This window comes from Balearica regulorum, chromosome Z (genome assembly GCF_011004875.1).
Source record: "Balearica regulorum gibbericeps isolate bBalReg1 chromosome Z, bBalReg1.pri, whole genome shotgun sequence".
NCBI lineage: Eukaryota > Metazoa > Chordata > Aves > Gruiformes > Gruidae > Balearica > Balearica regulorum.
This window is the reverse complement of record NC_046220.1, coordinates 24,366,698-24,380,687: the sequence shown is the minus strand read 5'-3', so window position 1 is coordinate 24,380,687 and position 13,990 is coordinate 24,366,698. Positions and strand designations below refer to the sequence as shown.

General features: G+C 39.6%; 1 protein-coding gene across 1 annotated transcript in view; it reads left to right on the top strand.

The window, feature by feature from the left end:
- Positions 1–13,990, top strand: part of WDR36 (WD repeat domain 36) — a 39,357-nt gene that overhangs the window by 12,073 nt on the left and 13,294 nt on the right. The window contains exons 8-16 of the mRNA XM_075740050.1: positions 1,222–1,397; positions 1,952–2,072; positions 7,294–7,359; positions 8,295–8,378; positions 9,761–9,915; positions 10,917–11,031; positions 12,302–12,467; positions 12,754–12,862; positions 13,644–13,723. Of these exons, the coding sequence (XP_075596165.1) occupies positions 1,222–1,397; positions 1,952–2,072; positions 7,294–7,359; positions 8,295–8,378; positions 9,761–9,915; positions 10,917–11,031; positions 12,302–12,467; positions 12,754–12,862; positions 13,644–13,723 (1,072 nt within the window). The remainder of the gene's footprint in view (positions 1–1,221; positions 1,398–1,951; positions 2,073–7,293; positions 7,360–8,294; positions 8,379–9,760; positions 9,916–10,916; positions 11,032–12,301; positions 12,468–12,753; positions 12,863–13,643; positions 13,724–13,990) is intronic.

Here is a 13,990-nt window from a genome sequence, read left to right as displayed (position 1 = left end):
TTTCTCCAGGCTGAACAACCCCAACTCTCTTGGCCTGTCCTCATAGGAGAGGTGCTCCAGCCCTCTGATCAGCTTCATGGCCCTCCTCTGGACTCTCTCCAACAGCTCCATGTCTCTCCTGTACTGGGGCCCTCAGAGCTGGACGCAGTACTCCACGTGGGGTCTCACAAGAGCGGAGTAAAGGGGCAGGATCTCCTCCCTCGACCTGCTGGTCACACCTCTTTTGATGCAGCCCAGGACACGGTTGGCTTTCTGGGCTGCGAGTGCACACTGCCGGCTCACGTTGAGCTTCTCTTCACTCAAAACCCCCAAGTCCTTCTCCTCAGGGCTGCTCTCAATCCATTCTCTGCCCAGCCTGTAGTTGTGCTTGGGATTGCGCTGACCCACGTGCAGGACCTTGCCCTTGGCCTTGTTGAACTTCATGAGGTTTGCATGGGCCCACCTCTCCAGCCTGTCAAGGTCCCTCTGGATGGCCCTAGGCCTGTCTGGTATAGTTATTTATGATGTGTGTAATTGCAAATTGGAAACTAGGTTTTTCTTTTTGTGGGAGCAAAAAGATTAGTTACCAATTGTGCAGGATATGTGGTGGAATTTTTCTTGATACGATAAGTTTTAAAACTTACTTGAATATTTGTAGTATGCTTTTTAGAAGTTAGTATGATGTGTTTATCTCCTTAGTATTAGACAGGATAGAGTAAATAGAACGAAAATAGAAATTCTGTGAATTCAGGTTTAATTATTGCTTAGAATGATTGAATAAACATGCAATCAACCTGTGGAATTTATTTCTGCAAGCTCTTGAGGCGAAGACTTAGGAAGATTTTAATAAAGGACTGATAACTTCTGGAGTGGTGATACAGTAGCTCTCACATCCTGAAGTGTGAAGGCTAGTAAGTTTGGGGAAGAATCTGGGGTGTAGAGCAACTTTTGAAAATGGTACAGTATCTCTTGTGCTTTCAAGAAAAACCTCTAGCATTAGCTGCTGGATTTAGATATAGTTATTGTTACCTGATCTGAAAAAAATCCTGGTTTTATTATTAGTGATCTTTCTTTTCTGTTTGAAATACTACAATATTTCAGTTAAAACATATCTTATTTTTAGAATCGGCTTAAAATTTTTTTCTTGTGATTGTAGCCTTTTCTTCCATCAGTTTTAAGATGTGAGAAATCAATAAGGATGAGCTGAATGTCAATAAGGAAACTTTTTTTTTTTTTGAGCAGATGGACACCCAGTAATGGCAGCTGGTAGCCCAATTGGACACATTGCTTTGTGGGATCTAGAAGAGAAGAAACTAATGTGTCAGATGCAAGATGCCCATTCCACAGCAATAGCTGGTATGTCATTTGTCCCTGGAGAGCCGCTTCTTATTACTAATGGTGCTGATAACGCTATACGGGTAAGTTACAATAGATGCTGCTATCTGCTGTTACTTTTTTTTTTCTCTTGTAATCCTCCAAAGTGTAAATGTTTAGTTTGGATTGAAGTAGCATTTCTCAAATGGAACAAATACAACAAAACTCAAGTTACCAAAGTTGCTGGCTCTTAATTGATCTGTAGTGGGGCAGATTAAGGATTTGCTACCATGATGTCATTGCTTCACGTATTGCTTCATGATCGCCTTGAAGAACAAAGCTTTGGATTCACTTTTCCAGACCCACACTTTATATCCTGGTGCACTATCTTAAACCTTGATCTATTTTTATAATGTTCTGGCTTATCAGCAGTTGCTGTTGATAAAAGTCCTGTGTGCTACCTGTGCTCTGATGGCATTAGCCTTTAGTGCAGTGGCAGAATGAACAATGGGAAACAATTGGCTGCCGTGGTGGAAACTTCTAGAATTTTAGGATCAAAAATGAAAGCCGGCTAAACCTGTTCCACTGCCACGAGGTGAAATTGTTGGCAGGGCAATGTTTATCAGCTTCATTTTTCTCCTTTTTTTTGGGGAGGCAGGTGTGGATTTTTGATGGACCTGGTGGTACAGGACGTGTATTGAGAAGCCGAATGGGACATAGTGCACCACCAACAAAAATCAGATACCATGGGCAAAATGGAGAGCAAATTCTTAGTGCAGGTATGAATTCTCATTTTTATTCAGTCTGATTTCCTGCTGTGATAAAACATGCAGAGCTAAGTGTCTTTGTTTTATGAATACAATAGATTGTATTTCATGAGTTATGTATGTGTATTTATGAACCATAGCAAGTGATTAGTGTAGACTGTATCATTTATTACTGTATCAAACTGTTTCATGGTTTCCCTAGAGGAACATTTATCAGCGGGTAGGCTGAAAAGTAGTTACAAGCAGAAAAGCTTATGAGCTGCTTTTGTCATCTGTATTATATGCCTGATGAATAGAAATTGTTCAATTACCTCCTAAGGAACTATAAGCTGGTCAAAATGAAAGCCTGTAACAACTAGGGAAATTCTATTGTGACAGGGAAAAAATAAGCAGCATTATGCACTTAGTAACTTAGAGGAGCCACTCCTTTTTTCCAACTAGTTGGAGCGAGCTTTCTGAGTTGCAATGTCTTTGTAATTTCTTACAGATCAATTGTGTTTGTAATATGTATTCCCAAGGTTGCTTGTTACCAAGATACTAATCTAAAAATGTAAAAATACGTGACTACCCTTTCTTAGAAACTAGCATATTTAAAAATCTATAAATAGACCCCTTAGGAAATTCAGTACTAGATCAGATTGTTTTGTAGCCCAGAACACTTCAGTAATGGAATAACAGAGACTCTTCACCTCATCCTTAATTACTCTGAAGTAATCATCGAATCATAGAATGGTTTGAGTTGGAAGGGAGGATTTATTTAGCAATTACTGTACATTTTGCCTAAAAATTACAAGCGTGTCTCTCATTGTCCTATAGTGTATTGATTCACTCGCAGCGTGTAATTTTAATCATGATTTACATTCAGTAGGAAGAAAAATTCAATTTAATGGTAACTTTGTTTTTTAGTTGTCCCTTACAGTTGCTTTATTGAACAGTATTTCTCAGTTACTGGTAAAGATTGTGGTAAAAGGATGGTTTCGAAACTAAAACCAGTGTTTATGGTAAATTTTCTAGCCATTGTGTACTGTGTGCAAAATGTATCAGCGTAACTGATACATGTTCTGGTATTTATGGGTTTGGTGTTTGTATATTTTATGTTGAAAGTGATGAATCATGGAATGGTTTGGGTTGGAAGGGACCTCAGAGGTCATCTAGTTCCACCCCCCCTGCTCTGGGCAGGGACACCCTCCACTAGATCAGGTTGCCCAAAGCCCCATCCAACCTGGCCTTGAACACTTCCAGGGATGGGGCATCCACAACTTCTGTGAGCAACCTGTGCCAGTGCCTCACCACCCTCACAGTGAAGAATTTCTTCCTAACTTCTAATCTAAATCAACCCTCTTTTAGCTTAAAACCATTACCCCTTGTCCTGTCACTACACTCCCTGATGAACAGTCCCTCTCCACCTGGAAGGTACTGGTAAGCCGCAATTAGATCTCCCCAGAGCCTTCTCTTCTCCAGGCTGCACAACCCCAACTCTCTCGGCCTGTCCTCATAGGAGAGGTGCTCCAGCCCTCCAGTCAGCTTCGTGGCCCTCCTCTGGACTCTCTCCAACAGCTCCGTATCTTCCTTGTACTGGGGCCCCCAGAGCTGGACGCAGTACTCCAGGTGGGGTCTCACAAGAGTGGAGTAGATGGGCAGGATCACCTCCCTCAGCCTGCTGGTCACACCTCTTTTGATGCAGCCCAGGACACAGCTGGCTTTCTGGGCTGCAAGCGCACACTGCCGGCTCATGTTGAGCTTCTCATCAATCAATACCCCCAAGTCCTTCTCCTCAGGGCTGCTCTCAATCCATTCTCTGCCCAGCCTGTAGTTGTGCTTGGGATTGCGCTGACCCACGTGCAGGACCTTGCCCTTGGCCTTGTTGAACTTCATGAGGTTTGCATGGGCCCACCTCTCCAGCCTGTCAAGGTCCCTCTGGATGGCATCCCTTCCCTCCAGCGTGTCGACCGCACTGCACAGCTTGGTGTTGTCGGCAAACTTGCTGAGGGTGCACTCGATCCCACTGTCCCTGTCGCTTACAAAGATGTTGAACAGTGTCAGTTCTAGTACTGACCCCTGAGGAACGCCACTCGCCACTCATCTCCACTTGGACATTGAGCCATGGACCACAACTCTTTGAGTGTGACCACGCAGCCAATTCCTTATCCACCGAGTGGTCCATCCATTGAATCCATGTCTCTCCAATTTAGAGACGAGGATGTCGTACAGGACAGTGTCAAATGCCTTGCACAAGTCCAGGTAGATGACATCTGTCACTCCTCCCTTGTCCACCAATGCCATAACCCTGTCATAGAAGGCCAGCAAATTTGTTAGTCACAGTTTGCCCTTCGTGAAGCCATGTTGGCTGTCACCAGTCACCTCCTTATTATCCATGTGCCTGAGGATAGTTTCCAGGAGGATCTGCTCCATGATCTTGCCAGGCACAGAGATGAGACTGACCATTCTATTTCCTGGGGTCTTGCTTTTTTCCCTTTTTAAAAATGGGGGTTATGTTTCCCCTTTTCCAGTTGGTGGGAACTTCGCCGGACTGCCAGGACTTCTCAAATATGATGGCGAGTGGCTTGGCCACTTTATCCGCCAGTTCCCTCAAGACCCGCGGATGCAACTCATCAGGTCCCATGGACTTGTGCATCTTCAGGTTCCTTAGATATTCTTGAACCTGATCTTCTCTTACAGTGGGCAGTTCTGCATTCTCCCAGTCCCTGCCTTCTGTGACCTGGGCAGTGTGGCTCAAGCATTTGCCAGTGAAGACTGAGGCAAAGAAGTCGTTGAGTACCTCAGCCTTCTCCATATCCTGGGTAACCAGGTCACCCATTTCATTCCGGAGGGGACCCACATTTTCCCTCATCCTCCTTTTCTCACTAACATACCTATAGAAACTTTTCTTGTTGTCCTTAACGTCCCTGGCCAGACTAATTTCTATTAGGGCTTTGGCTTTCCTAACCTGCTCCCTGGCTGCTAGTACAGTTTCTTGGTATTCCTGCCAGGCTACCTGCCCTTGCTTCCACCCTCTGTAGACTTCCTTTTTTTTGTTTGACTTTGCCCAGGAGCTCCTGGTTCATCCATGGGGGCCTCTTGGTGTTTTTGCTTGACTTCCTCTTTGCTGGGATGCATTGCTCCTGAGCTTGGAGGAGGTGACCCTTGAATATTAGCTAGCTGTCTTGGGCCCCTCTTCCCTCCAGGGCTTTGTCCCATTCTACCAAGCAGGTCCCTGAAGAGGCCAAAGTCTGCTGTCCTTAAGTCCAGCCAAGGCTGCCCTTGAGCTTCACATTCCCTAGCAGGCCCTCCTTGTTGGTGAGAATAAGGTCCAGAATGGCACCTCTCCTCATTGGCTCCTGTATCACTTGGAGAAGGAATTTATCATCAGTGCATTCCAGAACTTCCTCAATTGCTTGTGCCCTGCTGTGTTGCCCCTCCAACAGATATTGGGGGTGGTTGAAGTCCCCCATGAGGACCAGGGCTTGGGTACATGATGCTGCTCCTAGTTGCCTCTAGAGAGCCTCATCTGCTCAGTCTCTCTGGTCAGGTGGCCTGTAGCAGACCCCCTCTATGATGTTCCCTGCCCTCCCTTTAATCGTAACCCATAAGCTCTTGGTTGGCTCCTGATCCATCCGCTGGCAGAGCTCCATGCACTCCAGCTAGTCATTGACATAGAGGGGGGGGTCATTGACACCCCCTCCTCAGCTCCCCTACCTGTCCTTCCTAAAGAGCCTGTATTATTCCATCCCAACACGGCAGTCATAGGAGCCATCCCACCACGTCTCTGTTGATGCCAATAAGGTCATAGACCTGCAACCGAAATTGTCTACATAGGCAACATTTGAAAACATTGCACTAAATTTTGATGAATATTACACCTAATACGGCACAGCAATACACTGCTAAACCCACCTGTGATAAAATCTCGTCGTCCAGCTAGTAACTTGGATTCAAGAACTAGTTACTTGACAGTGATTCAGCTCACACCAGATGAACCACAATAACAATCAAAAGTTGTTAACAGATCCTGACATTTGGTTTTGCACCTTACTGCTTTGTTAATTGTACTGAAACATATGGAGAGGGCAGAGAGGCAACTGCTAAACTGAAAAGGGTCTCAAGCTTTGAGATCTAATTATCTGCAGTGTAAGGAGACTGACTCTACATTCCTTTCTGAATAAGTGGTAAAACTTTTTGCAAGAGAAATGTAGCAATGCTGTGGGGTGCCATTCAAGTGCTACTGGTTTCCTTAGAATGGGCATCTCCACAAATTAACTTCTTAAAATTTGACCATTGTCACCGGCTTTCATCCTGCTTAATATTTCTCCTCGTTCCCAGAATATACATCCTGCCTTCTGTATCACAGCAACAAGGAAAGGTTGCTTGCATACTGTAATTGCTCCATTGTTTTTCAGATTATTCAAGTTCACTTTAATTTTCTGTTTCCTTCGTTGTTTGGCCTAATAAAATGTTTTTCAGATTTTTCTGATTTTTAAAAATCATCTCAGTGCCTTTAATTTTACATGCATTGTGCAATTTCATTTTCTTTTAGTTTCTGCTTCTGCCTTGTCCACATCTCTCTCCCACAAAGTTGACCTGTTCGCTAGTTTCAAATTTGAGCCTTTCTGCCCCTCTATTAAATTAAATTAAATTCCTATCAGATCTGTGAACATTGGTTACTGGGTAGAGGAGTGTCCTGGTTTACAGGAAAGATGGGCAACTCCACCTTTACCATTTTTGTTTGGATTAGCTTATTCGCTAACCTAGGTGTAGGTCTTAACCAGCCAGAGGTGTGTTGGTTAGGCAAAGGATAAAGAAAGAAATACTGTAGTTGGTGAGGGCGTATATGGGGTCATGGGAAACCTTTGGAAGTATTATGGAGGTATTTGAAGGATGTAACAGTTTATTCAAAGTTTTAATCATAGAAAGCTGGGAACAGCTAGGTATTGTGGTGGAGAAAGGAGGGGTGACAGAGGAATTGAACATGGAGATGATGTCTGTAAAAGGCGTGTCATTCTGATCATGTATGGGGCAAAGTAGTAGGAATGGAATATTTGCCATAGAAAATTAGGCTCCATTAGTTCCGCTGCTTATAGTGTATCTGTTTTTTCTAGGACCAGGATTTTTAGTAAATGCTTTATTATGATGTTTGAGGTTTCTTAGTGCTTCTGGTTTTCTTGCTCAGATAGCTTATGAGTAAACAGAAAGTTGATTTTTTGCTCTTCACTGCTTTCTGCTAATATTTTGTCAGGTCAAGATGGAACATTGCAGTCTTTTTCAACAGTGCATGAAAAGTTCAATAAAAGTTTAGGACGTGGTAAGTATTTCAGTGAAATTACAAATGTTGGTGAAAAAGCCCTGAAAAGTATTCATGTAAGCAGGAGCTAAAAACATTATGTAGGCCTTACTTTCACTTTAACCATTGTATGAAAACTATTCAGCTCAGTTGTTCTGCAATCTCAGTCCTTGCTGATGTATATGAAGATTTGTTTGTACTTAAGTAATTTCTGTAGCCTGACAGTGTATGCTATTTCACTGTGGGAAACGTTGGGCATGATTTTTGTATTAAGAATATGTAAAGCAGTAGCTGATATTTCAGCATGTGTAATTACAACTTTTTACCCCATTCCCCTTCTATTCAGTTGACTAAATTATTAGTTAGTTAATATTTCTTGACTTTGATTTAATGTAGAGTTTAATTTAAAAAGCATGTCTTCCCCACAATGCCACTTTCTTGTAGAGTTCAGAGTCTCAGACTACAAAAATTCTTGTTTTCATAAGAACATCTATATATCAATATATATGTATTTAGATAGATTTGAATAAACAGATGTATATTAATTGATTATATATATCCTTTGGGCATAAATTTGAAATTCCTGACTGTTTGGTTATTGTAAGGGTTGGGTGTTATATATTGCTTTATATAGCCATGTCTGTATGACCATGGTTTTAGTTGTGATGGGGGAACTTACGCCTCAGGATGTCAGCACAAGATCCTGGAACAAATGGGTTGAGTAGTACATCTGTGAATGTAACAGGCTATTGATTTGCTCAGCACCACATTAATTTTGACAGGAACTCTATTAATGTTCTTAGCTCTTCAAACACTAGGTTAGCAGCAACACTACGTTAATGTAAGCCGAATTTTTCTAAGTTTAATAGGAACTTTACATTTACTAAATAGTACTTTTTAAATCATTATTCTCACATCTAGCCATGAGATTGAGACACTTAACTTCTTTTTTTAAGGTTCAATTAACAAAAAGAAATCAAAAAAGAAAGGTCTTAAGCTTGATACGATGGCACTTCCACCAATTACAATCTTTGCTTCAGGTAAGTAGTCTTTGAGATACATTACAGACCTCACCATGTTTTCATTTTGTCTTTTAACCCTGAAGACACTACTTTTTTGAAAGCCTATGATGTAACAAGATGAGATTATTGAAATTCTGTGGCCCTTCGTGAGCTGTTGAGTGACAGTTTAAAATTATATTGGTAAACTTTTCTATGATTTCAAAAAAAAGCATTTTATTTCAAATGTCTTTTTGTTTAACTGGCTCTTGGCTTGAAAATCTCTATCACAGGAGCCAGAATTTTCTGGGGTACATATTATTCTAGGTTGGAGAACCAGCAGTTAGAGGCAATGAAGATCTTTGTTAGCTGAGGAAATCTTAGTTACAGTGGTTGATTTTGATTCCCCAGTTCCTGTATTTGAGCCACTTTTCAAAGTCCAATTTCACTTACTCTGTTCATTTGTAATTCCGTGTGGAAATAGTGAGCCTAATTTCTTGAAGCAGAGTGCAATTATCTTTGCTTCATCAAAATGTGTTTCTTTAAATTAACAATCTCCTCTTCGAACTTGAAGTCTGTTTTGTCTTAAGTGTAGCTATTCTTTTGTTTTCCAAGGATGGTTGATTATTTCACATGTTGAAAGGTTTTGATTTACAGTTTTGTGTAGCCATTTGACTACATACGGTATTTATATTTGCAGACTTCCGTGATACAGACTATCTGTACATAGTTGTTGCAACAACCTTAAATGTGTTTGAAGACGTAAGAAAACATGTATATAAGTACATTTTAATTAGAGTTGTTTCTTTTTTGCTATATTGTTCTTGTTTGGTGAAGTGACCAGTTTATTTCTGGTTGTATTATTCTTTGAAGTTCTAGAAATACCAAATACCAATCTCTCAATTGTTTTTAATTTATAAATTAAATAAAAGCAAACTTGCTCATTATTTAGATCCCCACATACCATATTTGACTACAAAGTTTGGATACTGAGCGGAAAAGTCTTTTGCTATTGGAAGCAGACTTAGCTCTTAACCCCTTCTTTAAGTGGTTAATCTAATGGCTTCTGCTGTTTCAGCAGCTGTAGAAACAATTAAGAGACTCGGGTGGAAATGTGTACAGATTAAGCAGTTTATACCATTTAAATTTAAATAGGCTTTTCAAACTGCATAGACGCAAATAGACAAAGACATGAAATACAACATACCAAAAAATGCTTGTGGTTTTGTTAGCATTTTAGTTACACTAGCATATGCACAGTGGTTTGCCAGGTGGTTTTTCTGAATGGTAGCCTTTTGACTGTCCAATAACAATACTAAATATGAACTGTTCCACCTATATTATTTCAAAGTATTCAGGATATCGGAAGAGCTTATTTGACTTTAGAATGATTGTTTCTCAAAGGAGTATGTGTTACATTGCAGAAGTGGCACATCAGAGTGACTGGGATAGTATTGTTGCCTGCCATCAAGGGTATATAACCTGTACAACCTGGAACTACCAGAAAACTTCCATGGGAGCTCATAAACTGAGGCCAGAAGAATTTAGTAAACACAAACCTATTGATATGTATGCAACAGTAAGTTTATTTAGGATAATGTTTCTTCAGCATTGCAGTATACGCTGTTTTGTTTTCTGTTTGTACAGAAGCAATATTTAGAATGAAAAAGCACTACCTAGACGTGTTTTAGTTGCTTTGTCAAGTGCTTTCTGCCAGCTCAGTGTGTCCTACTAGCTGTTTTGTAATGCATATGGTCTTAAGAAAAAATGCTGCATGTGCATTTTTCCCTTAAACATCCAGACTAAGTGCAGATTTTATTTTCTGAGTCACAGAGGTGATTGGTGTTTACCTTTAATCTGTCATACTGATGTAGAGTTAACTATATGCCTGGGATGATGAACTTGCTCTGTGAATGCAAATTGCTGAAGATACTTTTTTTTGTCAATACAGAAAAATGTTTGCATTCATACTACTACTGTATCTTGTGATAAATTGTTTTTCTGACCTTAAGCTTAGTAGAGTGGTAGACAAGATCAGTTGAGTTGTAAATACCTGGTTTTCTTTTTAACTACTAGATTCTTTGGACTGTATCTTTCCAAAGACATCTAGGCCATTTTTTCTTTGTTTTTTATTTTTTAAACTCTGTATGAGCTTACCCTATTTTGGGGTGCCATTGGCAATACAGGCATTGAAAGAGGCCTGCAGTTGGCATGCTTGGACTTTATCTCAGGGATTGAATTTGTGGATGTCTTGACTACATAGGTTAGTCATTTAGGTTACAGTGTTGATATTAGTTATGACTTCTGATGCATGTCACTAAGTATATCATTATCCTTCATAAGCATTCACTGCCATATTGATTACTTCTGATTATTTGCTTATTCTAAGAGCTCCTGTCTACTTTTTTGACATGTAATCTGTTGTTTGTTCTGTGCAGTTTCCTTGAAAGAAGTATAAAAAAAAAATTAGTATTTTGTATTCCTGATACATAACATCTCTTTTAACAACTTTGCTAATTAGATAAACACTTAAAGAATTGTTTTCATAGGTGTTGTGTGGGGTTTTTTTTCCCTTGAAAGGCAGTTGACATTACCTCATGTGGGAACTTTGCTGTAATTGGGCTGTCAACTGGACAGGTAGATGTGTATAACATGCAGTCTGGCATTCACAGAGGGCGTTACGGCAGAGAAAGAGGTAAGAACGGTTACAGTTTTAAAATACTGACTCTTAACAACAACAACCTGGTGTTCTGTCATCTCAGAAATTTAAAATAGCTTCTGGTTTGAATTTGTGAATCTTTTCAGTTTCTCCAATTACCCTAAACTGTCCTATCTTGCGCTGTAATCAGAAGTAATTTGAAACCTACTCTGAAGGACAGGATCCCTGCTAGTTTTAACAGCTCTGATGTGAGCATATGTTTGGTTTTAATTAACACAAAAGTGTCAGTTACCAAAATGGTTAGCACTAAAATGATATCCTCTGGCCTCAGCTGCTTTTGAGATAATCACATTTCCAGTACTTGGCTTCTTGTAGGATTCTGTCTCTAAGATGAATTTTCCCATCTGTTTTGTGCTCCCTGCTTAAAAATGAAAGAATACTTTACGTGCATGAGAAATTGAAATCCTAAGCAAGTCTATTTCTCTGCATATGCTGTTATTTTCAGTTACCCAGCCTCACACTTATGACTTAGTGACACTGTTCAGACTTTTAAGTTTAATGGTTACATACGTATACATTTCATGTCATGTATCCTCATGTATGTTTGCTCTTGCTTTTTAAGTCTGCAATTTATGATAGGGCCCTTGTGATCTGATTTCTTTTTGCTGTAGAAAGAAGGAAAGAGTCCTGATGAACCCTTAAATCTTACTGGGTTTCTAAAAGCCATCTAGCTTAGGAAGCATGAAGTGGTCTCCTAATAACATCATTTCTTGATAATGGGATGAATTTTAGAAGTTTGGTTACTGGCCAGGAGCCCTAGGCATAGATGAAGAAATAAAATTGATCCAAAACCAGAGGAACTATGCCTTATCTTTACATTGCAGTGTAAAGTAGCCTAGGAAAACTCCCAGACTTTGTGCCAGAATTGAAGCTGTAAATTTTGTCTGGAATGCTTGGGGCCCCCTGGAGGCATTCCATTAGCGGTTCAAAAGTGCCTCAAATCTCACATTCAAAAAAAGCCCCCCAAATTGAAAGCAGAAATAAAAGCTAATATTTGGTTCCAATTACTCACAACTTTTCTGTTGTATTCTAGGTGCTTACTTGAAAGCAATTTGGTTTCTGCACTGATAAACTTCTACTATTTACTATTCAGGCAGTCTTGTCAGGTGGCTTTAGAATAGTTTGTCATACGCTTACTGCTCCGTTTAGTGTAGTTAGGTGAAGACATACAGAATAGCGTTTGGCATTCTACTGATTTCTATGCTGTGTATTCTGAAATACAACTTTGTTTTCCCTTGATTTGCAGCACATGAGGGGGCCATTAGGGGGGTAGCAGTGGATGGATTAAACCAGCTGGTCATTACAGCTGGTAGTGAAGGATTAATTAAATTTTGGAAATTCAAAACTAAAGATCTAGTTTACTCCACTGAGCTTTCTTCTTCTCCAAGTGGAATTCTGCTTCACAGAGACAGGTAAGAAATTGAAGCTATTTCATGTGCATATTGTTTTGCTCTAAGTACGTAGTCTAGAGTGGCAACCAAGTATACTAATAAAGTTTACGTTTCCGATGCTTTGAAATATAACTGACTACTAGTTGATAAAACAAAATGACAACACATTTTATTAGACTGAAGGAATGTAATACTATTTATCTGAGATTATCTCAGGATAAAAGATTTTTGGATCGGTGTTAAGATGTTGGTTTTATTTTTTTGTCTCTGAGTATTCACTATCATATGTGCTAATGATTCTTGGCAGTGGTATTCTGGGAATTGCCTTTGATGACTTCAGTGTTAGTGTTTTGGATATAGAAACCAGGAAGATTGTCAGGATGTTCTCAGGACACCATGGACGGATTAATGACATGGTAATTGTTAACTCATTTTCTGTAACAGGTGACATATGCAAATACCTAATTCATTTTAAAGATGGTGGATTTATCTGCATGTATTAAATCACTGAGTATTATGTTCAGCTGTGAATAGTAAAGTTGTTGTTCAGCTCTACAGCAATTTTGGCCATGTTAGCTTTGAAGTTAAAATGTATAGTGTTTGAATGGCCATATAATTTTAGTGTGCTTTGGGATTTTACTATGACTTTGCAACCAGCTAATTTGGGGTTTAACAATATAAAGCATTAGGAATAATAAAAACCATATTCAGGAGCAAAATTGTGCAACAGTCTTAACTGTATACATTGAAAAGATGAGCCAAGTAAATAAAAGGTGTGAGCAGGTCTGAGATTATGCAACGGACTGATAATTCCTTATTTTACATCTTGTGTAATAGTGCTTTGTAGTGTTCATTGAAATAGTTCTTAGCTTCTGATTTAATTCTAAGTGCTAGTAAGTATGTATTTGATTTCTTCAGTTTTATGCTTAGTGGATTTCATCATTAATGTAAAAGTGAGGACCAAAGAGCCTTTACAAACAGCCAGGTGTATCTTGTGTCCTATATTTAAACCTGTTCTGAAATAGCTTCCATTTTTGTCCTTTTCTTACTTTCAGTAAGGTGGTATCAGTTTTGTTTTATGACCAGACCATTTCATCCTGGTGTTAGGGAGCAATCTAACCTTTAACTGTGTAAAACAGGACCTCCTGTAGGGACTGACTTCTCAGTTGTGCCATTAAATTGACTATTTTATTTTAGACTTTCAGTCCTGATGGTCGTTGGCTAATAACTTCATCAATGGACTGTACCATTAAGACTTGGGACCTTCCCTCTGGATGGTGAGTCAGTTTAAAAGCTGAAATTTATTATAATCTTTTTTCTAAGTGGTAAAAAATGTTCTTAATTGTCTGTCACTGACCTGTACTGTGTAATATTCAAAGTTGTACATGGTCTACCCAGTATTTTGGTAGCATCAATATGTGCCTTTTTCTGAGTATGCAAAATAACAATGTCCTCAAGATCTAATGATGAAACCTGGAGTTTTCATGTTGTCTGAATGAATGTGAATTTGTTCCTTGTCTGGAAGCAGCACTATAATCTAGATG